The sequence below is a fragment of the Fusarium vanettenii genome (assembly GCF_000151355.1).
Source record: "Fusarium vanettenii 77-13-4 chromosome 9 genomic scaffold NECHAsca_6_chr9_2_0, whole genome shotgun sequence".
NCBI classification, from domain to species: Eukaryota; Fungi; Ascomycota; class Sordariomycetes; order Hypocreales; family Nectriaceae; genus Fusarium; species Fusarium vanettenii.
In genome coordinates this window covers 382,174-406,880 of record NW_003315877.1, presented here as the reverse complement: position 1 = coordinate 406,880, position 24,707 = coordinate 382,174, and the positions used below count along the sequence as shown (strand labels likewise).

General features: G+C 51.5%; 7 protein-coding genes across 7 annotated transcripts; 3 read left to right on the top strand and 4 right to left on the bottom strand.

The window, feature by feature from the left end:
* Window positions 1-3,637: 3,637 nt before the first annotated feature.
* NECHADRAFT_63459 (uncharacterized protein) lies at window positions 3,638-4,864 on the bottom strand. The gene has a single exon (XM_003049954.1). The coding sequence runs from the start codon at window positions 4,556-4,558 to the stop codon at window positions 3,920-3,922; it is 639 nt and encodes a 212-aa protein (XP_003050000.1). The 5' UTR covers window positions 4,559-4,864; the 3' UTR covers window positions 3,638-3,919.
* Window positions 4,865-7,662: 2,798 nt separating this feature from the next.
* On the top strand, window positions 7,663-8,986 carry NECHADRAFT_63456 (uncharacterized protein; the record flags this gene model as incomplete). The annotated part of the gene is made up of 2 exons (XM_003050331.1): window positions 7,663-7,816; window positions 8,069-8,986. The coding sequence occupies 2 exons, from the start codon at window positions 7,663-7,665 to the stop codon at window positions 8,737-8,739; spliced, it is 825 nt and encodes a 274-aa protein (XP_003050377.1). The 3' UTR covers window positions 8,740-8,986.
* Window positions 8,987-13,330: 4,344 nt separating this feature from the next.
* Window positions 13,331-16,235, bottom strand: NECHADRAFT_96127 (uncharacterized protein; the record flags this gene model as incomplete). The annotated part of the gene is made up of 2 exons (XM_003049953.1): window positions 13,331-15,703; window positions 15,756-16,235. 2 exons carry the CDS (start codon window positions 16,233-16,235, stop codon window positions 13,331-13,333), a joined length of 2,853 nt encoding a protein of 950 aa, XP_003049999.1.
* Window positions 16,236-16,947: 712 nt separating this feature from the next.
* On the top strand, window positions 16,948-19,026 carry NECHADRAFT_71723 (uncharacterized protein; the record flags this gene model as incomplete). The annotated part of the gene is made up of 1 exon (XM_003050330.1): window positions 16,948-19,026. One exon carries the CDS (start codon window positions 16,948-16,950, stop codon window positions 18,970-18,972), a length of 2,025 nt encoding a protein of 674 aa, XP_003050376.1. The 3' UTR covers window positions 18,973-19,026.
* A 614-nt stretch (window positions 19,027-19,640) lies between these two features.
* NECHADRAFT_84664 (uncharacterized protein) lies at window positions 19,641-20,898 on the bottom strand (the record flags this gene model as incomplete). The annotated part of the gene is made up of 3 exons (XM_003049952.1): window positions 19,641-20,413; window positions 20,448-20,681; window positions 20,793-20,898. The coding sequence occupies 3 exons, from the start codon at window positions 20,896-20,898 to the stop codon at window positions 19,641-19,643; spliced, it is 1,113 nt and encodes a 370-aa protein (XP_003049998.1).
* A 1,744-nt stretch (window positions 20,899-22,642) lies between these two features.
* NECHADRAFT_49060 (uncharacterized protein) lies at window positions 22,643-23,625 on the bottom strand (the record flags this gene model as incomplete). Its single annotated transcript, XM_003049951.1, has 3 exons — window positions 22,643-23,108; window positions 23,164-23,382; window positions 23,447-23,625. The coding sequence occupies 3 exons, from the start codon at window positions 23,623-23,625 to the stop codon at window positions 22,643-22,645; spliced, it is 864 nt and encodes a 287-aa protein (XP_003049997.1).
* A 200-nt stretch (window positions 23,626-23,825) lies between these two features.
* Window positions 23,826-24,531, top strand: NECHADRAFT_84662 (uncharacterized protein; the record flags this gene model as incomplete). The annotated part of the gene is made up of 2 exons (XM_003050329.1): window positions 23,826-24,108; window positions 24,476-24,531. The coding sequence occupies 2 exons, from the start codon at window positions 23,826-23,828 to the stop codon at window positions 24,529-24,531; spliced, it is 339 nt and encodes a 112-aa protein (XP_003050375.1).
* Between the last annotated feature and the right edge of the window lie 176 nt (window positions 24,532-24,707).

Here is a 24,707-nt window from a genome sequence, read left to right as displayed (position 1 = left end):
ATTCAAAGGGCAGGTGTTGGTGTTACACTTGGTGGTGCCGTAGAGAGCGTCAGCTCTCCACCACGTGACCCTGCCCCTTGCCCCTGCTACTACCAGCCGAATGCTGGCGGGGAAGTTGTGCTAGATTAGGTGCTTTCAAATCGGCAATGATCCTTCGGGGAGAGATGCCGTGTTCTTTGAGTTTAGGTTGATCGTGGTTGGTATGGAACACAAGGCATCTCCGAGGAACTCCTTTCCGAGATGGAGCAGTCTGAACTATCGAGGAAAGGTCGCATCTCCACTGCACAGGAGACTCTTGTCGATTCATCGTGTTCTCGTCCGGCCTGCGTACGAGAGTGTTTGATCATCAAACACCCGGGTGCGATGAAAGGGACGCAGGTGAGACCTTTGGCGTATCGTCGACCAATCCCAACGTTTTGGACGGATTTGAGGAAAAGCATACTGAGGCGGTCCCAAATGGTGATAAGGAACCGCCCCAGTATGGGTTGGAGTTGAGGGAGAAGATGTTGTTTGGAGCCCCGGAGGGCTCGCAGGAGGATGAAGAGGAAAGGAGGAAGGGATCGATCTGGGAGGGTAGACGGTTATTATATAGGCAAAACGGATATAGAGTTTGGAGAATGACACACTTGAAAAATGACCAGGTGGCCACAGAAACACCGAGAGGGTTCGTTGGTGAGGCTGTAAAGTTGAAGGTTGTTGGGGAAGTGGTTATCGTGCAGACAGACTTGAACCTTGCATGGCTGCCACCGTAAAAGGGCCGTACAATTCGAATAATGTTTCGGTCACGGTGTTTCAAGGTATTAGGCTTCAATATGTTCTTTGTTGTTGTGGCTGATGCCCTTTTTCGAAGGGAGTTGTCATGATGATAGAAGAGTATGAGACAATGGTTGCTGACTGGAAGGTCAGCATTTGTTGGACAGCAAAGGGGCTTGTATGGGCAGAGTTCTTACACTTTCGGCGAGCTATCAACCTTTGTAGGCTGCGGTGTTTTTAGACACTGGGTTTTGGTCTCGTCGATGCAGCGATGGTGGTGTTTACCCCGTGCCTGACGCTCTCTTTGACCAAGAAGAGGAGTGTAACCATAATGAAGAAGAAAGTAGAATTTGTAAATATGACCAAACTGCTTCTATCGTGGGAAGTGGGGCGTCTCCAAGGGCTGTTGTTGAAAATGTAGGTGTGCATTGCTACGCGGCTGTGTGCGTCGAAGGGCATTCTTCTCTTGCCATCAAAGACACAGTTATTAATACATGACGGCTTCAAACCCTAATACCATAAAGTGAGCGTCGAAAGGCATCGAAGTCGGAACGCCAGGGCGGTTATCGTCATGGAAAAGGTAGGGTTCGTTGGTGGGTGGCTATGGGATAGTGATGGGGATGTGACTGAAATCCCCAAGGTCGAGAGTCTCCCAGGAGTAGACCGACATGCGCTGAAAGTAGGCATGATCGTAGACGGGACTGAGAATCTGCTCCGTAGTCTGGTATGGGTCCTTGACGAGTGCATCGATGAGCTCCTTCTGATGAACTCCTTCTTCCTGTCAACCTTGTCGAACCCAGGGTCATGATACCGTTGTTGTTCTGGCTCGGTCTTCTGGCTCGGTTATCCCATCAAGGGCTGGGCTTCGGCTATAACAAAGAACACATTGTTGTTCTGGCTCATGAGCTGAACGAGGCCAGGTCCATACTCAGGGAGATAGCCAGACTCAACGAGGGAGGCGAGGAGCAGTCGAGTGTGGTGTTTTTCATGCCGTCATGTATCAATAATTTTTCTTTTCGCTGCTGGCGCTGACGTGGACGCTTCTGCAAAGCTCGTGAGATGTTTGACTGTTGCGGTCTTCTGGCTCAGTTATCCCGTCGAGAGCAGGGCTTCAACTATAACAAAGAACACATTATCGACACATCATAGCATCATATCCCAATGCTAACGCAGTGGCCTTGTTTGGCTATTGCGTTGAGGGACAGGTGTGATGGCATTTTGTGTCACCGACTGTGCTTCTCTCGGCGAGTTGCCTTGATGTGCCCTTGGGTGGTGAGACAGGTCAAGCAACTTCCAGTTGTTGTTGGGTTGTCTGTGAGGGATGGAGCCATGATATGCCCCCCCATGGAGCCGTTCATCTCTATGTAGAGGAAAGGTGGCAAAGCTCAAGGGGGGGGCTTTCACAGAGCTACCTGCTCAAAGAAGGGGAACCCGTTAAAGGTGAAGGAATCGTGGTGGATGCGGCAATATGAGAGTAGCAAGGACCATATGCTTCCTGCTCGGCCTTAGCAGCAGACACTGACCTTGCTGTTAGCTACTTCAGCATCTCGCCTCGGCGACGGCGCTGGGGTCGTGTACTTGGTGTGCGATGGACGCCCGTGCGCAGTCAGCCGCTATTGTTGTCTGGCGAAATGACATCCGAACCTCTATCTGACGCGAGCTAGACGGGCCTCGTAGCTGCATGCCCTCTCGGAGCATGGCATCTCGTCGCTGCACCTTCTCCGGGCTCCGCTTCTCCGACAACGAGTCTTCGGTCAACGAGGTGTCACCGGGTGGAGGTTGTTCTGCTCGAGACCAGACTCGGGCTTGGTTGATCATCCAGGTTCTCCCTGGTACGCTCTTCTTGCTATGATAGCATCGGTTCGCCTTGAGGTACAACGGCGTCCGGGATGTGACTCCATCCAAGAAGTGATATAGCCCGGCGGACTGAGGTTCGCGCTTTCGCAAGGATGCTGGCGTGGTGGTAGTCAATGCCATGACGAAAGACGGACCAAGGAGTCGTCTTCGTATGCAAGTCTTTGGCGGGCATGGCTCATAAACCCTGAGAAAGGCCTCGAAAAGTGGGGGGTTCAAGGCGAAGGTACGCATTGTGCGGGTGGAAGGCGGGTGTTGGGAAAAGTAGCTCATTGCCGGCGAGGTTGGTCGAGTTGTGATGCATCAGCAACACAGGCACGTGTCAGTGTATCACGCACTCGACTCTTGCTGTGACGCACGAGTTGAATATTTTATGATGAGAGTCGCGGTCTAAGGCATACGTAGAGCATACCTTGCCCGAATCTACTCTATCAAGGTTCAGATGGGATATCTTATGTGGATAGATATTGATGTCTTTAAGCACCATGGTAACTCCCAGGTGATTCATGCCATGTATCTTGCGGTCGGTTATATTAGCATCAAGTTGATTGTGTTGGAGAATTGCCGCCTTGGTAGCACCATTGCTCAGCTCTCAATAATTTCGGTGCTTGGCTGCTCTCCTCTGTCCAAGCCATGAGACACAAGTCCAAATCCCTTAGCCTCTTACACCGAGGGCACCGATATCAAGAACTGTACTTTGTATCTGATCAAAAGACTACCAATTAGAGTGGAATGGAAATCATCTTATTCTAGCAAGTTAATTGGGGACTTGATGGGTTTTGATGTAGCCAGTGAGTTATCATGAGAGTCATGATGTGGTAAGTCTGGCGCCATGCTCCATGTGAAACTCTTGCATGAATCTATCGGATAGCTTGCCGTCCTTTCAATCTTATCTGTATCAAAATGGATATCTCCGACTGAGCAAATAGGGACCATCTTCCGCGAACCCATCGACTTATCTCTGCACCTAAGAATAGCCTCTAAAGTAGCTTCTTGTAGAACTTCACATGGAAAAAGAAGACGATTGTTTGCTTGAAATGTTTGATTTGATTATAATCTATCACTATACTAATCTTGTAGATTGTCTTTCCATCCTGTATTTGCGCCCGTTCGATGAACGCTGTGGGAATCTCTTGTGAAAAGTGTCAAATTCCCATTTTCCCAAAAACGCCGGCCAATAACAAAATCTAAACAGTCTTCATCATTCGTTATTGCTTTTTGGTCGCCCCGTGTCAAAAGAAAAAGAAAGAAAGAAAGAAAAAAAAAACATCTAATATGAAGCGAAAAAGTCGAATGAATCAAAGTAGTACACTTAGTAGTGCACGTTGGCTAACCGCTGGACCCAGCCGGCTTGTTGCTGAGGCACAAAGTCGGGGATCTTGGCGTCGGGTTCGCTCATCATGGCCATCTTGAGCCACTGGACGTAGTCCTCGAAGCCAGTGGTGCTGCCTGTGATGCGGACCTTCTTGACACCGCGGACGCCCTCAAACTTGCGGAGGTTGCGGTAGCCGACGCCGAGGAACATGGCCTGAACGACGTCAATGGAGAGCTCGTCGAGCCCGCTGAATGCTTCCGTCACGGCGTCGGCCTCATAAGGGAGATCGACATCCAGGCGGACCTGGGTGTGGAAGCGGCGGATGCGGGGAATGATGGAGGACTCCTTGACGGGGCCGTACCAGTTGCGCAGGCGGGGGAATGAAGTGAGGAGTGTCGGGTGAGCGAGGAAGGTATTTGAGCCGTAGAGGAGGTCGGTGGCCTCATCGTGGATTTGGCGGTTGGTGCGGAGGAGAGAGGCGTGCACCTTGGAATCAGGACTGGGGCGACCACACTTTGTGTAGGGTGTTGTGAGGAGGAGCTGGTCATAGATTTCTAGGCGGATCTCGACGGGGAGATCGAGGAACCCAGTCTGATGGGGCTGTTCTGAGGGTTGTTGCTGAATTGTGGCAGCCATGATGGTTGATGTGATGGTGTTGGTGTAAGTGGTGATGGTTGATGTGGATATTGATCCGACTAGTGGGCTTTCCCCAGACTTATGAACAAGTTGGAAAAGTTGGATTGGATTGATTGATGGTGATGATGAAAGATAGCACGTGCAGATTTTGGCGTGATGCTGATCTTGGAAGAGCTGAATGTCGATCCTTGGAGGATGGTAAAGTTGAGTGGTTGTCAATTGGTTGGAATGATCCAAGTCAAGAGATGGAGATGGACTGTAGATTTGCAACAGATTGTTGATGAGATACAAGATGGGGAAGAAGTGAGATTCAGGGCGGGACGAGGCTCGCTTCATATACAAAATCAAGATTGACTCTTTTGTATGAGTCTACTCGTACCCAGACCTGTCTGTCGACCGGACACGCCCTCTCCGAGAAATGGACGAGGTTCGATAGCGACCAACAGGGACTAGGGTGAGTCAAACGAGTCGAGTCGAGTGGCCAGGGATCGGGACGGGACGGTACATGATCATGATACCTACGTTCATCAAAAAGACAAGGGTGTGCCGAGCTAGAGGATTGGTTCACCAAGGTTGATCCATCCATTGCCAACATGCAGTGGCTGACGGGACGGTGTCTCACCGAGCGTCAGTCACACACCCTCAAGACGCTATCAAGAATAACACTGTCATCTAATTGAAGCTGAAGTCTTTCAAAGGCTGGCTGGAATGACAGATTTGGTACTGTACCCAACCCTACGCCCGTCTTGCCAGTTAACCTTTGAGCGGCCCATCCCCGGCGTCAGATAAGCTGACTCGTGGTGGGTTGTCGTGCGACCGTGGATGATTGGGTCGATCAGTAAAACAGATAAAGGGCCGTAGAAGAAAAACATGAAGAAAATAACATCAAATGCTGCCCTGAATTGCGCAACATGGGTGGATATCCGTCCATGGGGGGCGTGTACCATCATGACCTGTTTCTTAAAGACCCTTGGGGCCTGGAACTGACGATGCCGAATGCCGGACACTGGGTCCAAGGGAATAGAACGGGCTGTTTTTCTGCTATCTCTGATCCATTAATTGCCCAGAACAGCAGTGTGGATATCGACAACTCTGTTTTGTTAGACACGCCAGTGATACGGATCAGGCTGTGTGGACGTCGGTAGCCGCCTGGCTGCGCTTCCTGCATGGATGGTTGCATCTCGCAGTCATGCTGCAGCCATATCTGTCTGCTGCACACACACACACACACACGCAACGCGGCGTAACCCAAAGCCAAGGTGAGGTGAGGTAGCCTGCGTAAGGTGACAAGTACCGTCCCGGTGCCGAGCAAAGGCCGTACCGGAACGGCCGCCAGGGGCAGGCCAGACCCAGCCCAGCCCTGTCGATTGAAGGCATACCCACTCTCTCTCTCTTTCTGACAGGGTGTGCTATCGGGCTGGCTGGCTCCCCTTGACCCAAGCTTCTAATCTAGCCTTTCGTCTCCCGTTGGGCGCCGACAGGTGAAGGGAGACACAAGTGAAGTGAGGTGAGCTGTGTCGGTGAAGAATTAAATCATGCTGTTTCTGTTAATTGACGATTAAATCAATCCATGGGTTGATGAAACCTGGTTACTGTCTGTTCATCGTCATGACGTTGAAGAAAAAAAGGGGGTCCCGCCTGCAACGGAGGCCCAAGGCCGTGTCGCATCAAAACAAAACGTATCGCGCGAGTTCGTATCCTGATTCTATTCCCATCAGCCTCCCTCGCTCTCGGTCTGTTCCCGTGATTCTATTCCAAGTTGACGTGTATCATTCAATTGAGAAAGCGGGGCGGAGATAGTTCGGACACAGCACGGCATGGCGATACCGGCAGAAACCCTTTTTAAAAGAGTCACATCCGTTCATTCGCAAAAAGTCCACTTCGGATCCGAGTATCATCAGTCTCTTTTTCAGTGCCAAAAAGTGAAACGGAGACGAACCAGAAAAGAAAATAACCCGTGACGGTCGCCAGTTCGTCCGGCCTGTTCCGATGCTGCGAGCCCCCCACTCTTTTTTTTTTCTGGGTGCCCCTTTGCTTCTGGCGTGCTTTTGTCGTGGCTGGCCTGATCGAACTTGCGGCTCTGAGCACACCGCTGGCGACCGGCGACAAAGCTCAAGGTGAAGGAATTTCGAAGGGTCTGAGCAGATTGGAAAGGGGGCGTGTGAGTTAAAATACGGATCCACAGCGGTGAGGGTATACCAAACAATGACAGGGCGCCTCGGACAATTCCCGTGGTGTGCATTTTCGTCCTTGTCTATGCTTTTTACCTGTTAGGTTTATTAGCCTGGGTCCCAGCAAATATTTTTGTTCCAGAAGCCATGGATTCGATATTTTGATACCCGTGTCTTGCTCTAGTCGAAATCACATCGGGCTCGAGCTGACCGGATCTTTCCCGTATGGCTGCCCATCCCATCGCGAAGACTGAGATTAAAGGTAGAATGTCCATTTGTTGCGTCTGCATCAGTTCTCGCTTCGCACATGCATGGTAGATCTTGTATCACTGCTTTCCTGCTCTACCCGATCTTTTATGCATCATGACAACACATTCAATTTATTGATACTTTCACGACGTCAAAAAGCATGTGCAACAAGAACACAACATCCAAGATTTGAAGCGGCCTCTTCGATTCGACAGGACCCCCACCTGATCGATCGGTAGGTTTTGATTGGATCATGCAGCCACAGCTCGGCACCTGCGCCAGCCACAGCTGCAGGCACTTTCTGGGCTTCTGGCAGGTCAGCCTCAGGGCCCAAACTTCCACTTCCCGCGGCGGCGCCACGCCGAGTTTGCCCCCTTTACCGTAAGAGGAAAGGCGGCTATCGATGGTGCAAGGGAAAATAAGGTACGTACCGCGATTGCATCAGCTGTGGTGCCCAGCACATGAGCTCTCCTTTAACCAGTCACACGATCTTCCACGAGCAACATCATCATCCTCATCACCAACGACTCGACGTCGCCGTTTCTCTTTCTCTCCGCTCTTTCAATTCCTCTCGCTGTATCTTTATCTGTTCTTATCCTATCTCCGCCTTTTTCACTCTTACCCCGGTCTCTCATCGCGTCTCTACCCCCCGTAGAAAGCCAAACAATAAAACAAGACCAGACCATGGCCGACGGGTTGCTCACCTTTCTTTCGGGCGTCTTCGGCTGGGTCTACTTCCTCGCCTGGAGCGCCTCCTTCTATCCCCAGGCCTTGCTCAACTGGCGTCGACGCTCCACCAGCGGCACCACTGTCGACTTTCCCTTCATCAACGTGCTCGGTGAGTGCCCAACAGCGCGCCCGTCCACCATCCATCCCACGCGCCCTCTGCTTCTTATCCTCCCCCCATGGCATGATTGTCATCTCACACCCCCCGGCCCGCGGCTCTGTTGCCCTGCCGCCCCGGCACCCTGGGCCCGATCACCGCCACGTTCATGACCCCCGTTGGTCTCTTAGCCAGGGGATCCTCACACTCAGCTCTGCAACCTCCGACGTCGCTTCAAGTTTGCTGACCACGATGATTCTGTCACAGGCTTCCTCGCCTACTTTGTCTCCAACCTGGCCTTCTACTACTCCCCTGAGATCCGTGCCCAGTATGCTGCCCGTCACCGAGGCCTCGAGCCCACCGTCCAGTTCAACGACATCACGTTTGCTCTCCACGCTCTGATCCTGTCCATCGTCACCGTCTCCCAGTACCTGTTCTCCTCCCTGTGGAACTTTACCCCAAGCCCCGGGAATCGACCCAGCCGCTTCATCCTTGGGGTAGCCGCCGGCTGTATCACAGGGGTCATCCTGACGTGTGTCATCGTTACCACCTCGGCTGGGAACGATCCTCTCTACGATTGGGTCGCCTTGGATATTGTATATGCCATCGGTTATGTCAAGCTTATCGTGACCTTGATCAAGTACACGCCCCAGATTGTCGCCAACTACAACAACCAGAGCACCGAGGGATGGAGCATCTCGCAGATCCTGCTCGATCTAACGGGTGGCGTCCTGAGTGTCAGCCAGCAGGCCATTGACAGTTACCAGCAGCGTGACTGGAGCGGCATCACTGGCAACCCGGTCAAGTTTGCGCTCGGCAACATCAGCATGATCTACGACAGCATCTTCATCACTCAGCACTACGTGTTATATCGCAACAAGCCTCATCATGCGCATGCGGAAGGCGAGAGGTTACTGGATGAGGAGCGGAGGGTGTAGTAAGCTTCTCTACTGATTCGATCATTTACCTGTGATAGAAGATGCCATTACACGGGCCTAATGTCAGACATGCCCAACCATTATTTAACCTGTCATTTGAGCGTTTGGATACCTTCCCAATAAGATTTACATACATGGGTGTATCAGTTACAACGACAACCTGGAAAGCGGCGGCGCACAGGCGGTATCTAGATTTGGGCGGTATAACAGTCAAGTTTTAGCAAATGAATTAATCGTATTCAATGCCAAGACGCGTAATCCCGCAGCTGAAGCAATTCAGCTTGCCTCTTGTGCCTGGCTGGACCAGTTTCGTTTGATGGGGTTGTACTTGTTCAGCCAATAGCAAGGCAATGGCTTACACCCTCCTAACGCAAGTAACTTGTCAATTCCCATGGCAGGCCTCATGCCAATTGGCAATGGTTATTCTCATGCCGATCCCCATGTTTTGGGTCAAAATATTGATGTTGGGTAAGCTGTCATCAAAGCCGGTCAGGAGGCTGTCCTCATTTGGAAGGTAATTAGATCTAGAAGAAGCTGAATGTCATGTCTGTCTATTCAGCCTCTTCCTTTGCTTGCTAATGTTTTGTTTTGTTTTAAGGGAAGCCTCCATATGACGTATCACTCGGACTTGACCGTCGTGATGGTAAGTCGCTTATCTCGTGTTGGAGGGCCTCGTGTACAACTCACTCAACTACTTACCCTATCAGATGCCTCCCCCTGAGTTTCTTCACCACATCCCCAGACGAAAGAATAAGCCCGCTTATCTGGCACAACAATACTGTCGAGGAAGTGTCGCTGACAAGCTACAAGGGTTGGATGGATCAGATGCCTCGCCAGTGCCATCTCCAAGGGCTTGTTGTGGCTTTTCTCGCTGATCAAGGAGCTTTTTTTTACCAAGCCACAAGGGCTCTCCTCACGCAGTTCTTGGAATGTGACTTCTTAAACTTACAGCTTGACTCATGCACGTAGTAAAGCTTCTTTCATCGAGTGTCTGTGGATGTTTTCTTGCTAACCCTACACAAAAAAGGAAGCAATACCAAACCCTGGGATCGAACCAAGACCAGCCACTCCCCGAAGGGCCTACTTGACAAAATCAGGTAGGTGAGATTTAACTATGCTACCAATTACATCAGTTTGAATTTTTGTTATATATTGAGTGCATGTTTTGTTATACATGGTCTTTTTATTGAAGTTTAGCTGTAAATCGACTCTGCAAATTGTCAAAATCTGGTGGGTCTCTTTGCCCTTGTCTAGACATCCTGGTTGGCGGTCTATTTATAGCCGCGAACCTCTTTGCGAGATAACGAATCAAGAGCCTTGAAGTAAGAGCTAGCAAGGGTTTTGTAGACCCACCAGCTTTTGCCAATTTGTAGATGCCTTTTGCGAGTTATTAAAAGTGAGGTTTTGGACACGATGATTTAAAAATTGACATTACATGCTGTTTATATACTGGAATTTTATTATTTATTTTATTGTATGACTTACCCAGTCACTTGAATCTACACCAGGTTTAAATGCCTCCAGAAACGACAACCTAGACATCTGTTCAAGTGTTTGCGAAGAATTGAATCACTTGAACAAAGACAAGAATGTGACGGGATATTGGCTTCTCTAATGGTGAAAGAGAGGATATTCTATGGGAGGTTAATGATTGTTAAACAATACTTTTCAATACAATAGTCAATTATTCCTAGCATAGTCTGTATTCACGTCAAACATGGTCACAGAGACGGTCTCTTCTACTGGCAAGAGCACAAGGTAAACTAAACACAAAATAGATTCTAACTAAATGCTAATATATGGCTATTTCAGCAAGCAGACCGTCGTCTGTGCTGTAGATCCCCTCCAAAACAACTACTATGCAAACGCATTCACGAGCTGGTGTAGAGTCGTTGCAAAACTCGAGCTAGCCCCAGGGAAGAATCTGGTTCCTCACCTCTGCCTGTCCCCAAGTCAAGAACAACTCTAGACTTTGTTGCTCCAGGAGTGAAATGAGCTAGCCCCAGGGAGGAATCTTGTCCCTCACCTCTGCCTGTCCCCAAGTCAAGAACAACTCCAGACCCCGTCGCCCCAGGAGTGAAATGACTCGTCAGTCTGGTAGAACAAAGCGTCGAGGAACAAAGACCACTGTCCAGATTGCAGTATGCAAACAGCTACACGGTCAAATTTTCTCCTCGTTGATGTGCCTCGTTCTTGTCCAGCTGACCTCTCAAATGCTGTCCGTGAAGGAGCGTGGAATCACCGTACCTCGTGCGTGTGCCTGTCGTCGACCCTCCGTTACATTCGCAAGCCTTCAAACAGATTCCCCTCTTCAAGGCACATTCCCTTCCCCAAGACGCATCCTTCTTTTCAAGAAACGTCCCTCTATCCAAGGAGCATCCCTTTTCTTCCACCTCCACCCGTCATTTCTTCAACCATGTTGTAAATCTTTGTAGAAAAAGTTGGACAAGAGGGAAATCGCCGTCAGTCGCAATCCGATCTGATCGAAGAAGAGTACCCGATACTCTTCCGCCGTATGCAGATTTCGTTGCTGTCGCGGCTCCCATTCTGAATAGCGTGTGCTCGAAGCACCATGCAATACGCAAGTTGCGAGAATGACGGTTGGTTAGTCTTTATTGGGCTGCCATAGTGCCCCAATCCATCTGGTCATCTGCAGCCGTGTTGTTGGCAACACCATAGCATTCTAACCAGATGGGAGAAAGGGGGCTTTGTGGCCAGCCGTGGCCCTTTCCTCCATGCCTCTTCGTCTTTGGTACTGCCTCGCCAAGGGATGAAGGTCAAAGCTGGTCGACGTTCCCCTTATCTGATGACAGTCCATGACTAGTTTGGTGGGTTGTCCGGTGGTCGATGGTCGTCCAGATGAAAAAGCCCAACACATGGACAATCACCCTTCCATACGCAAAACCCTCCCAGACTCCTCCAATGTATGAAACGCCAAAAATGGCCAGTCCGGACCGGTAAGCCAAGAACGTAGTCGAAAAGTCAAGCAAAAGCTCTTCATCCCTTCTGGTAAATCCTAGATTGCCCCTGAAGCCAAGGGCTAAAGATGCCTAGTTCGATTGCCATTATAAGGATTGCCGTTATGTACAGCAATCCTTTATACAAAGATCGTGTAGATTGCGTTGATGTCTCCGGGTTTGTGTCGTGATCGCAGTTCCAATGTGACGAGAGAGCTGTAGATGTGTCGATCAAAGGTCCCGGGAAATGCCATTGCAAAAAACCGATTTTGTTTGTGAGGGTGAGATGAGATGCTGTTGGTATGCTAGACTGTAGATGACCCGTAAAGGGGCTCACAGCATGCGGTATATGATGCCCAAGGAGTGTGGGTTACAGATGCCAAGTTGTAAAGATGCTGATGCCACTCTCCGTTGTGCTGGTAGGTGCATTATGCTAACTGAGATCTTTCGGCTTGGTCTGAAGTGTTGACAAAGGCCTGTCGATCCAGTCTGAATGAAAGGATGGATGCCAAATGAAGGTGATATGATGAGCAGTATGATGCTGACCGGTCGTATGTTGTGATTAAAGAGTGGATAATGATGTTGAACGAGCCCCCGGCCAAGGGTGAATCAGATAAAAATGTTTAAAAACAAAGAATGCAATGCCAAGCGAGTGTAAGTAGTTTGAGTAGATGCAAATGAATGAATGAATGTATGTTTGTATTGTGTATAATGAGCAGAAACCTTTCAGAGAGGGATTACACTTAGCTTATATACCACGTTCATCAAGGACACATTGCCAAATTTCTTCTGTTGCGTCCGGAGTCGGCAAAGAAAGGTGTAGCCCCGGGTTGAGGCCTTCGAGAGTTCCGGCGGATCGTGAAAACAACACTGCGTGTGCTTTGGAGTTTATCCAAGAGCGGGGTTATCTCGGGGTTCACCCACCGTCAAGGTAGCAAGAATGATCGCGAATGAGCTGAACGGGAGCTTAACTTATCAACACGTGCAGTTGAGGACGAATTGTTAGTGTATGAGGCTCAACCGTGTAACTTGTCAGTACAAGATCAAGAGGGGAAAGAGAAAGGAAATAAATCTTGGAGATCAGCCGAAAGTCTAGCATGGTGAAGTCCGAGTGGCGTAGATCAGTAATTCAGCAAGATCGTCTCCGTTCTATCTCTCAAGGTCTTGCAAAGTTTTACATGGCCGAGAGAGAGGCCGTGTAGTTTCTTCACCACGGTGAGAGGGTTTTCTGGAACCTTTGAGCGTGGCAGTGCAAAAATAAAGTATTGAGATTGCCGAAAGTGTGTTTGTATGCGAAAAAGGGACTTGTCATGGCGAATCTGGCCTCATTTTCGGATTCAAGCAGTCCATGACGGGCATATCATACCCACTCAGGGGTAAAACGCCATGATACCCCTCGTCCGGTCTTCGGATGAGGGGCATCATGGTTAAGCTCGACCTCCAGGATCGCCATGCTAAAAAATTTGCTCACCGAGAAGTATAAATGCTTGGCAATCTCAAACTTCAAGATGCCATCACTAGTCGCAGGCACCACATGCTTAGAGTCGGGTATCTCCTCAAGTCTATTGTCATCTAGGTGGTCTAGTCATCACAGTATACGAATACATCCGTCCAAGACGGCTTAGCTGATGGGATTACTTCCCCAGCACAAAATTGATGGTTTTGCCGCCCCTCACAGGAATGGCCCTCTTCGCGGAACGCAGGTCATACGGTCCCTTGGAGAAGCGCGCGGCTCCCTCGTCAGTCGCGAGAATCTCCTTCACCATCCAGTCGCGAAGCGCGTCGCCAGAGAGATCGGCTGGAGGCGGAGGGATCTTTACCACTCCACGCACTTTGCCATTGACCTGGACAGCGCACTCCTGAACCCGTGGCCGTACGAGCTCAGCCAAAGATGAGTCTGGCACGGGGAAAGTGGTTGAGCGGAACATGGATGTAGTCACGGAGGGATGAAGGGTAGCCCAACATTCTTCGGCAAAGGCCGGTGTGATAGGCGCCATCATGGAAATAATTGTCCGCGCGGCCTCCCGTCGGATGACTGGACTGGCCGTTGAATTCTCGACAAGTTTGTTGGTGAGTATCATAAGATCCGAGACGATAGTGTTGAGAGAGTAAATTTCCTCATATGACGCCGTGACCGAAGCAATGGTGCGCTGTACCTCACGCCAGATGGCTGCCTCAGCATCCCATTGCGCAAGCTCCTTTGCAGACAACGACCCAAGCCGTCCGTGCTTATCAGCCAAGTATTCTTGAGGAGACATCGTGTTTGAGACAGGCTCAGCAGCGATGGACACGACCTGATCGTGTAACCGCTGGAGCCAACGAGTGACACCCGAGATCTTGGCCTCATCCCAGTTGAGGACATCCCCAACTGGTGCCTGGAAGAGCATGTGTGCTCGGGTAGCATCAGCGCCATATTGAGAGATGAAGCCAACAGGGTCCACGCCGTTGTGCTTGGACTTGGACATCTTCTCATACGATATGTTGGCCAGCTGCCCAGAAGAGACCACCTTGGGCTGGGCTGGGTCTGACAGGTCGACCTCATCAGGTTTGAGGAAGCGACCATTTGCAGGGTCGATATAAGTCTTGCCGTGGACCATACCTTGTGTGATCAGACGCTTGAATGGCTCGGCAGTATGAGACGTCTCCTCAGAGTATTGAGGGAGAAGTGGTGTAGAGGCGAGGAACTTGTAGATGAAGCGGGCGTACAGTAGATGAAGGATGGCATGCTCAATGCCGCCAATATATGTATCAACGGGAAGAGTCTTGCCAGCTTCGGGAGACAATAGCTGCTCTTCATTGTGAGGGTCTGTGAAACGGGCGTAGTACCAGCTCGAGTCCACAAACGTGTCCATGGTGTCGGTGTCTCTCCGACCAGGGCCGTCACACTTGGGACACGTCGTGTTGACAAACTCAGGAGTCGCCTCCAAAGGATTTCCACTGCGGAACGAAGCCCAGTCAACTTCAGGTAGTTCCACAGGAAGCTGCTCGTCAGGGACAGCCACAGGGCCACAGGAGTCACAGTGAACAATGGGGATTGGCGTGCCCCAGTAGCGCTGGCGACTGATGAGCCAGTCTCGCAGACGCCATTTCTCAACGGGTTTTGCGAGCCCTGTTTTTTCTTCCAAAAACTTGACGATTTCCTCTCCAGCAGCAGCGGAATGCTTCCCCTTAAAGGAGCCGCTATGTTCTGTCATGATTCCATGGTCAACAAAAGGCTCGTTTTTCATGGCTGTCGTTGTCTCGTCCTCTGAGGCACAGAGGACATGGCGGACAGGTTGGTCATAATGATGCTCCTTCCAGAAGGCATGATCTCGTAGGTCATGGCCAGGGACGCCCATAACAGCGCCCTCACCATAGTCACCCAGAACATAGGGAGCGACATAGACTGGAAGCGAGACTTTGGTCGCGGCTGGAGTATCCTCGCGGTAGGCAAGAGGGTTAACAGCCCGTAGATGAGGCAACAGATAGCCAACTTTGGAGTCTGGGGGCAGTCCAGGTATGATGTCGAGGAAGGCCTGTAGCTCAGGGTCTGCCTTTGAGAGCTGAGCAACAATTGGATGACTGGCCGCAAGAGCTATGTATTGCACGCCAAACAGAGTATCGGGGCGAGTCGTAAAGACTTCGATAGCAGCGTGGATGTCATAACCAAGGTCCAAGACCGGGAACTTGACAGAAGCGCCCATCGATTTACCCAACCAGTTCTTTTGCTGAGCCAGAACTCGTTCTGGCCAAGCGTTTTCTTTGGCGAGAGCATCCAACTCCTCGAGGAGGGCTTCGCGGAACTCGGAGATACGAAAGAACCACTGCTTTAGTTTTCTCTTCTCGACCTTGGCACCGGATCTCCATGAGCAGCCATTGGCATCCACCTGCTCATTCGCCAGCACGGTCTTATCAACAGGGTCCCAATTGACCTCAGCTTCGGCCTGGTAGGCAAGTCCTCGTCCGTATAGCATTAGGAAGAGCTTCTGGGTATGTTTGTAAAACTTGGGGTCGCAAGTTGCCAGTTCCTACTAATTGTCAGTCTGACATTGATTATCCGGAATGACGGACCAAACGCACACGATCCCAGTCCCAGCTTCCATTCATGACCTCTAATTGCTCCTTCATCTTGGCCATGTTGCTCGTTGTCCAAGTTCCCGGAGCAATGCCTCGTTCGAGGGCGGCATTCTCAGCAGGAAGGCCGAAAGCATCCCAACCCATTGGCAGCATCACCTTATCACCTTTCATCGTTCGAAATCGAGCGACAACATCGGCAATGGTGTACACACGCAGGTGACCCAGGTGGAGTGTCCCGGAGGGGTACGGGAACATGGGCAGGACATAGTGCTTGTCCTTGACTTGAGCAACATCCTCAGCCTTTTCGGACTCCTCCCATATCTTTCGCCACTTCTCGTCCAAGGTAGTAAGATCGACAGCGTACCATCGTCGCGAGACTGTCCTAAGAGTTGTCGTCTGAGGTGTCGTTAAACGCGGCCGGGTGGCGCTTCGGATAGAGTTCGAGATAGCCGGCAAAGCGCGCCGAGCCGCGGCGCAGCTCATGAGCCTTCCGTGCAGCAACGGCATTGGAATGTCGGCATGATGCGAGGGGGCATCAATGGGAGGAAGAAGCCGAGCAGTGTAGGAGCTTACACTGGTAGAGTTGAACTGAGCAAGAGAAGAGAGGATATCAACCACGCCATCGTCCAGTGCAAAAAAACAGAGCTCGGGCCATGCCGGTACTTGGGTGACAGTATCCAATGGGCGCAAATGGGCCCTGCATGATACCCGGCCCCAGGTACCGCGCTGGCAACCTGGACGGGAATCGGTGCGTCATGGCTCTTTCCCGGGCAGGCGCCAAACCCAGAACGGACTCTGAAAGCCGACAGCGACAACCCAGGCCGTGCTTTCCAGTTCTGAACCCCGCTATCAGAGATGCCCCGCCAAACAAAACTCGACCATCCATCCCATCCCATCCCATTCCCCTCCAAATGAAAACCGAAGTCAGCCTTCTTGTTTCCCGAGTTATCCCCTTTGGACTGAGGCTCTTGTCGGAGGAGAAGCCATACGATTTCAGATAAGAGAGGTTTGGATCCTCCTTCCTCGATCCCCGCACTATCTTAGCCTTTGAACTTGGTCGAGGCTTTGACTCGAACAAAACGCCCCCGCCGACGATATCCGCCCAACTACAGCACCGACGTCCGACATCAGACATCATACCCAACTCGAAGTTTCAAAGACGCCGTATACAATAGCAGTAGCTTTTCCCGTCGCAATGGACAGGATCACGGACCGCATCGCCGCTCTGCCGGCTGATGGCAGCTACTTCTCTCTCGAGTTCTTCCCTCCCAAGACCGCCATGGGTTTCTCCAACCTTCGAGACCGTCTTCATCGTATGGAGCGAGCCCTACGACCGCTTTTCGTTAACGTAACTTGGGGCGCCGGCGGCAGCACCTCTCAGAAGTCGTTGGAGCTGGCTGAGCTGTGTCAGAGGGAGCTAGGACTTACAACATGTCTGCACTTGACATGCACCAACATGAGTAGGAAGCTCATCGACAAGGCGCTGGAGGATGCAAAGGCATTGGGAATTAGGAACATTCTGGCTCTACGGGGAGACCCTCCTCGAAGGGAAGAATACCGCGACCCAGACGACTCGGAGGATGACGGTGGCCAGGACTTCAATTGGGCGGCTGACTTGGTCAAGTACATCCGCAAGACTCATGGCGACTACTTCTGTATCGGTGTTGCGGCATACCCCGAGGGACACGCAGAAGAGAGTCACCCCTTGGGTCAGAGCTTGGAGCATGATCTTCCTTACCTTGTCCAGAAGGTCGAAGCCGGCGCCGACTTTATCATGACCCAGCTTTTCTTCGATATCAAGGCCTACGAGCACTTCGAGAACACCCTCCGCGACCACCCCAGCGGTGCCTTCAAGACCTTGCCTATTATACCTGGTCTCATGCCGATTCAGAGCTTCCAGATGATCAAGCGCACAACGAAACTAAGCCACGCCCAAATTCCCGATGATATCCTCGAACGTCTTAATGCCGTCAAGGGAGATGATGAACGGGTCAAGATGGTTGGTGTGGATATTGTGAGTGAGCTCGTGGAAAAGGTCAAGGATATCAAGAGCAAGACGCCAGGTCCCAAGGGCTTCCACTTTTACACCCTCAACCTCGAAAAGGCTGTGTCCTTTATCCTCGAGCGAACAAACCTCATCCCTGAGCCTCCGGAGGATGAAGAAGCTCTTGTGGTAGACGATGCTATTCCCATCCCCGCCCTCCTGGTCAACGGCAGCTCCAACCTACGCTCTGGAAGCCACTCTCGTTCTCGGGCCTCAAGGCGACACTCATCGGTCGGCTCAGACCCCCACAACCGAGTCATTGTGGGTGACCGACCAGCCACACACCCCGAGTGGGAGGCTACTGGACAAGAGGCCGGCGTGCGCGCCGAGGCCATCAACACTCGCGCCAACACTCTGGCCATCTCGGAGGGCGAAGGAGTCCTAGGCCGTGAGGCTACGTGGGATGACTTCCCCAACGGTCGTTTCGGTGACGCCCGTTCCCCTGCTTACGGTGAGATTGACGGCTACGGCGTGAGCCTCCACATGTCCATCACGCAGGCAGTCAAGCTCTGGGGTCACCCCAAGACACGGCAGGATATCAACGACCTCTTCGTCAAGCACATTCAGGGCCAGCTTTCAGCCATTCCCTGGAGCGAGGAGGAGCTGCTCGCAGAGAGCTCAACGATTCAGCCCCATCTTCTGCGACTTAACCAAAAGGGCTGGTGGACTGTCGCTTCGCAGCCCGCCGTCAATGGTCTCCGGTCCAGCGATGGCACATTTGGCTGGGGTCCACCCAACGGCTTCGTATTCCAGAAGTCATTTGTTGAGTTCTTCATCCCCTCGTCCGAATGGAGCGTGCTCAAAGAGAAGCTCAACTCATCAGAGCTGTGCGACTCGGTGTGCTTCTACGCCGGCAACGCAAAGGGAGACTTTGTGTCGTCGGACAAGGGCGGTCACGTGGACGGTTCCTCGGGGGCGGGACCGAGCACCAACGCGGTGACCTGGGGCGTGTTCCCGGGCAAGGAGATCATTACGCCGACGATTATCGAGGAGGTGAGCTTCCGAGCTTGGTGCGAGGAGGCGTTTGGCATCTGGGGGGAGTGGGCCAAGGTGTACGGACGGGGTTCGGACAGCGAGAAGCTCCTGAGCGGCATCAAGGACGAGTACTGGCTGGTTAACCTGATTCATCACGACTTTGTGGAGAAGGATGCTCTATGGCAGGTCCTTTCTAGTTGATTGGTGATTGGTGGTGGTACAAGGTTACACGTCTAGTAATGCAAAACAGTAAAAAGTACAGTCTGTCGTACATCAGTGGCTTTGTGAGGATTGTGTCATGTCACGTCAAGACTCGATTCGTTTATTGTGTTGATTGAGGTCGATTAGCTAGCTAATTCCCATACACGCCCCGTGAGTTTTTCATTCCCATGGCCTTCCACGGTCAATCATAAATAGATCGTGACTGGAAGACGTTGATAAAAACCGCCCAAGAAATAAAAAGAACCTTGCTCGCATTTTTGTAGACCCCGTGAGAGATCCTGGTATATAAACCGTTTGTCGTGAGTAAAAAATGAGACGTAAAAGACTAATGAATGAAGGACTACTTTGTGTGTCCTTTGTTGGGTATCTGCGAAAAGGGGGGCGAGTCAACCATGTCGCAGAAGTGAAAGGGCATCGTCATTTGTTTGAGATGCCAGAGCGAAATGTCGAAATAGCCATGGTGTTTTTGTTTTGCCAAGAATTAATACGGTATGTGGGGCTGTTGTTCTTTCTCCGGGGGTGTTCCTGTATAATACAGTTGGCATGTCCGTATCTGAATGGTGCGTGTTGTCGATACTCGAGAAGAGTACTCGAAACAGATTCACCACTCAGATCATTTAGTGTGGTTCAGGTAAACGGAACGAGATCTAGATCTCTCCTTCACCGTCATCAAAGTTCATGTAGTGCAGATCATCGGGGGTGATGAAGCCGCTGTTGTTGTTATTGTTGCTGGAGAAGCTGCTCAGCTCAGGCCAAGGCGTGGTAGCAGTCACGAAGCCCATGCCAGAACCATGGTTAGTCATGCCATGGTTAGTCATGAAGCCACGGGGCTGCTGAGGCTGCCGGGGCTTGCGCTCAACGTCGCCAAAGAGGGACTGGGGACGGATGGTGTTGAGAGGAGGGGGAGGATGAGTGAGAACCGGGGCCACGATGGGCGCGATGATGGGAGCGGGCATCTCTTCGGGGGACGACCCGCTGCTCAGGGGCTGCTGCTGTGCGGCTTCGGCGATGGTAGCGGCGGCCTTGACGGCAGCAGAGCGGGAAGGCGTCGTTCCACGGGTAGGACCACGTCCGGTAGTCTTGGCGCGCTTCGAAGGGGTGACGTCCATCTCGTCAAAGTTGAGCTCATCATCCTCACCCTCGTCGTCGGAGAGGGAGCGCTTGATGGGGCTCGAGACGGGGGCGACGGCTACCTTGCGCTTGGCTCCCTTGCCAGAGCGGCTGCCGGGCTGGCTTCGAGACGGGGTAGGCTTCGAGGGCGTGCCCGGGGCGAGGTTTGAACCGACACCGAGGTTGAGGCAGTTGGCCACGTCACCGCCGTCGTTAGCGGTCTGACGAAGGGCTTCAGCGTCCTTCTTGATGGTTCGGAACTGAAACTGAATGCCATCCGCGGTAGACTGGCCAAAGTACTTGGCAATGTCTAGAAGAAGTTGAGTTAGTGATATGTGCCGTACGAGCGATGAGATATGAGTGTAAGGACATGAGAGCAGGGGCTAGAGGAAAAGCCGTACTGTTCTTGTCGATGGCTCCCTGTGTGGCAGGGAGAATGTTCTCGTCGGTGGAAAGTTCCTTGATGTCAAGACCGCGGGCGCGGCCTTCGGAGATGATGCTTGCCTGGGCACGCACGCGACGGAAGCGGTGGTTCAGGGCATGCTCAGTCATGTCGGAGCCGTAGCATGCGACAATTTCTGCGGCACAAGAGAAAACAAAAGGGTCAATCCTCTGAATGGGCTTTTTTCCACGCAGGAAGGGAAGAGTCTAGAGATAGGAAGAAGAATATGAGAAGTATGCTTTCTTACCCTTGTAGTTCCACTTGACTTCGGGGTGCGCTGCGACGATGGCGCGGACCATACGGGCCTGGGCCTCGTAGGTCTTGTAGTTTGCCTTGGAGTTTGCGGGGGCCATCGTGATCTGCTTGATGATGTTGTTAGCGATGGTTGAGAGGTGGTAGTTGTTGGCTGAGCTGGCCGGGATGAAGGAAATGGGTGAAAGAAGTGTTGAAAGATGAGATGGGAAACACGCGATAGAGGCAAGCAAAAGGTATCGCGAATTCTCAAACGTGAAAAAAATACTGACCTCAAAGGGAAATAAGATCGTTAAGAGCGCGCGATGTGTTTGACGAGTTGATGATCTCGCAAGGTATGAAGGAGAAGAAAAGGTAAAGAGGCGACGCAAGGAAACGAAACTCGACTTGAGTAGTGAGAATGAATGGTAGTGAAGGTCGATGACGTAGATAGAAACAAACGAGATAGAGCCGCCCGAGCTGAATGCCTGTTTGAAAGGTGAATGAGCGTGTGTGGTTTTGTAAAATAAGAGATATTGATTCCCGTGTTGTGAATGAGAGCGAGGTTAAAGGTTGTGGATGAAGGCTTGCCCTACTTAGGGCAAACCGAAGATGATTCACGGACGATGTAAATGATATAGACGAAATTCTGAGAATAGTTTACTTACCCAAGGAGTTTAAGACTATACTCTATGACTTTCGTGAGACTGGATAACCGTTCAAGGTCTCGAGTTGTGACTGGCGGTTCTAGTTGCTGGGCGACGCGGGGTGTGCCTCGAAAAAGCAAACAGCCACAGCTGGAGCAGCCTTGCAGCCGTTTACCAGCAACGAGAAACCCAAAACTCCAAGTAATAAAAAAGACTTAATAATAAGTGGTTGTTTATGTCGTGTTGGTATAAGAAATGCTCGATATTGAGAATTGAGTGTTTTTGGGCTGTTTCAGTCCGTTTGAGTCTGGAGACGGGACGGGAAACACGGGCCACATGGACCACTTTGGGATGGATGACAATAAACGGCGGAAGGAGCGGAAAGACTCAGATAACGAAAGACAGCTTGAGATGGTAGTGTACTGTTTGGAATGGTTCTCTATAGTAGGAGTGCTTCATAAAGACAGGACAAGCCAGGAGACAAAGTCTGGTGGCTGGGAATCTCTTAGCATTAGGTGGTGAGATTTAGATAGTGCGTGACTTTGGAAAGAATCACCAACAGACCAGGACAGAGATCAACAACAAGACAGAGAAATAAGATGCATAGATTGAAATATTAATTATGCTTGTTATTAATTATATACTTGTATATCTCGCGTCGTGTGTGATGGCGAATGTCTAAACGTCTATATCTAGTTCCTCGTGGTAGGTACCCCGCTAACAACAAGTAACGGCGGTCGCGTGTGGTGGTGGCGACACTTTTTGTTGGTGCTTGTTTCAGAAACAAGCCAAGACTCGAGACCCAAGATCCAGGATGGAGCCAAGACCCGGCAATCGTTCAAGGATTGAACCCCGAATTGTGGAGCTTCAACTTGACTTGGCCGGAGAAGCCGAGTCAAGACAATGAATTCCTGACCCGGTCCGAGATGGATGTCACCTCGGCTCCGTCTTCTCATCTTGTCTCGACTCCAGCTCCGATCAGCTCGACTCGACTGTTCTTGAGTCGACGTCCTCAGTGCCCCCCAATGCTTGACTCGGCATCAGCACCTCACTCCTATTCCATCTCTTCCTCATCCTTTCGTCTCCCTTATCGTGGTCGTAAAGGATGGCTGTTCTGACGGCTCGTCACTGTCGCAGCTCTCTCTTGGTATCGCACACCAAAACTACCATCACCATGTCATTACATCGTCTATAATTGATTAGGACCCTGGAGAGGCGCCTACTCGGTCTGCTCCGCTTCCATGAAAGGCCCCGCGTGTCGCGTAGGGGTGAGGCTCCTGCTGTGGCTTCGCGTCGTCCACTCCTTCATCGGGTGCTCCTTGACTGCCGTCTGCACCTCGCGGCTGTTGTACAAGAGGTACTGGAACCCGAGGAAGAAGTCGCACGAAGCCTGGAACATGCCAGAGATCTTGAATGACCACGGGATCGCCGTCTTTGCCGTAAAGAACCAGAACAGCTTCATCGTGTCGCCGCCGATCCACGCGGCCAAGACCGACAGTCGCAGGCCAGCTGACGACTTGGATCGGTAGTTGACCAGAATCTGAGGGATGGGAAGTGTCGCCTCCACACCGAGTCCAATACATCCAATGGCGTTTGCATAAGCACCGTAGAGTCCGGGGATCTGAGAGAGGAGCAACTCGAGAACGAAGAGGGCACCAGCGAAGTACATGATGGCGTGCCAGTACCTATTTATCAATTAGTTCCCCAGCACTCATCCGAGGATCCCGAGCAGACACCAACCTTCTAGGTGATCGCCACTGCCAAAAGTTATAAGGACGCTGGAAGCCAAATAGAGTGTCGTCCCCGCCGGCAAATGGGAGACCGGCCTCTCCGCCCTTGGTGGGCGGGGGCGGGCGGTAGTCGAGCGCAACCTTGAGCAGGACGACTTGGACAATAATCATGAGCAGCGACTGCAGGAGGAGGCTCGTATCGTATTGGGCATGGGGCCAGTAAAAGATCCTGTATATTACGAGAAGCGCGGGTCAGCCACGTGTCGCGCCGAGGGGAGAGGGAAAGATCCAACCTCAGCAGGGACGCGACGAGCATAATGAGGGGGATATCAAGGGAGAAGCCAGCGCTCGTCTTGCTCCGGTACATGGAAATGATCTGGTCACTGTACGACAGGACGGGCGACATGACGATGAAGAAGGGCGCCACCCAGGCCGTCAGTTCCATGAACCAAGCCATGATGTCTTGCTGCATCTCGACGGCGTTTGCTGCAAGCCTAGCAGGATGTATCGGGCGCAATGGATGTTTATCGATGGAGGAACGGTCAAGGGTCGAAGATAGAAGCGGAGGACGCGGACGGAATTAAAAACGACTCAAAAATGATGACGACAACTGTCTCCCGGGCCGGAAAGGGCAAGTTTCGTCTGATTCGATGAAAGGAGTGGTGGCCCGAGATGTGCGAGACGAGACGCGAAGAGAGAGACACGGTGAAGAAGAAGAAGAAGAAGAAGAGAGGGAGAGACAAGAATGGAGATGCAGAAAGAGGTCTAAAGTTGGCGAGGCGTCGAGAGGCGGGCGCAGGGGGTAAAGGAGAAGAGCCAGCTGGAGAGATTCTGGAAGAAATTAATACGGGCTGTGGGGCCCGGGCGCCCACGGTCAAGAGTTTCAGCGGGCTCGACCCCCAAGGTTTCAGCGGACAGAAGCTTGGCTTACAGGGCGTGAGATGCTTAGCCTTTCGTGAGTTACCCTACGGCACTTGAGCCTCAGCCACTTGCACTCAATCCAATGGGAATCTCTACAAATTCCCACATTCTCATGCCGTAGATCCGTTCGCTTGGGAATTCAATCCTGTTCCCATTCCGGGCTTGATGCTCAGACCGGATTGGTTCATTCCAGCTAAAGACGCGCAGAATACCATTCTCCTTTTTTTTCTTAGTTCCATTTTTATCATCAGCCCGTAACGCATAAGTCGTGGCTTTTTAATGTTCTTTGCCACGATAAGCCCTATACTCGAAAAGCACACCTCTTGATCCCTGTTCTTTGTCATCATCACGTCGGTAAACGGCGGAAATTGCTGCGGAGCTGATATCGTATCTTTTTACAGTGGTTCACTCTGAGCGACAGGGGTCAACTAGCACATGGAACTGGAACTGGAACTGAGTGAACCCTTTGTTCAAGACAGTTGACGATAACCACACGTGACTCTTTTCCTATCTAGGACCATCAATAGACCAGGATTGTTTGACAACCAACATGTTGACCAAACAGACAAACAAACCGTCTCTAATTCGCAATTGACACTCTACACTTCGCAGCTTTCAACAGTCTATCTAACC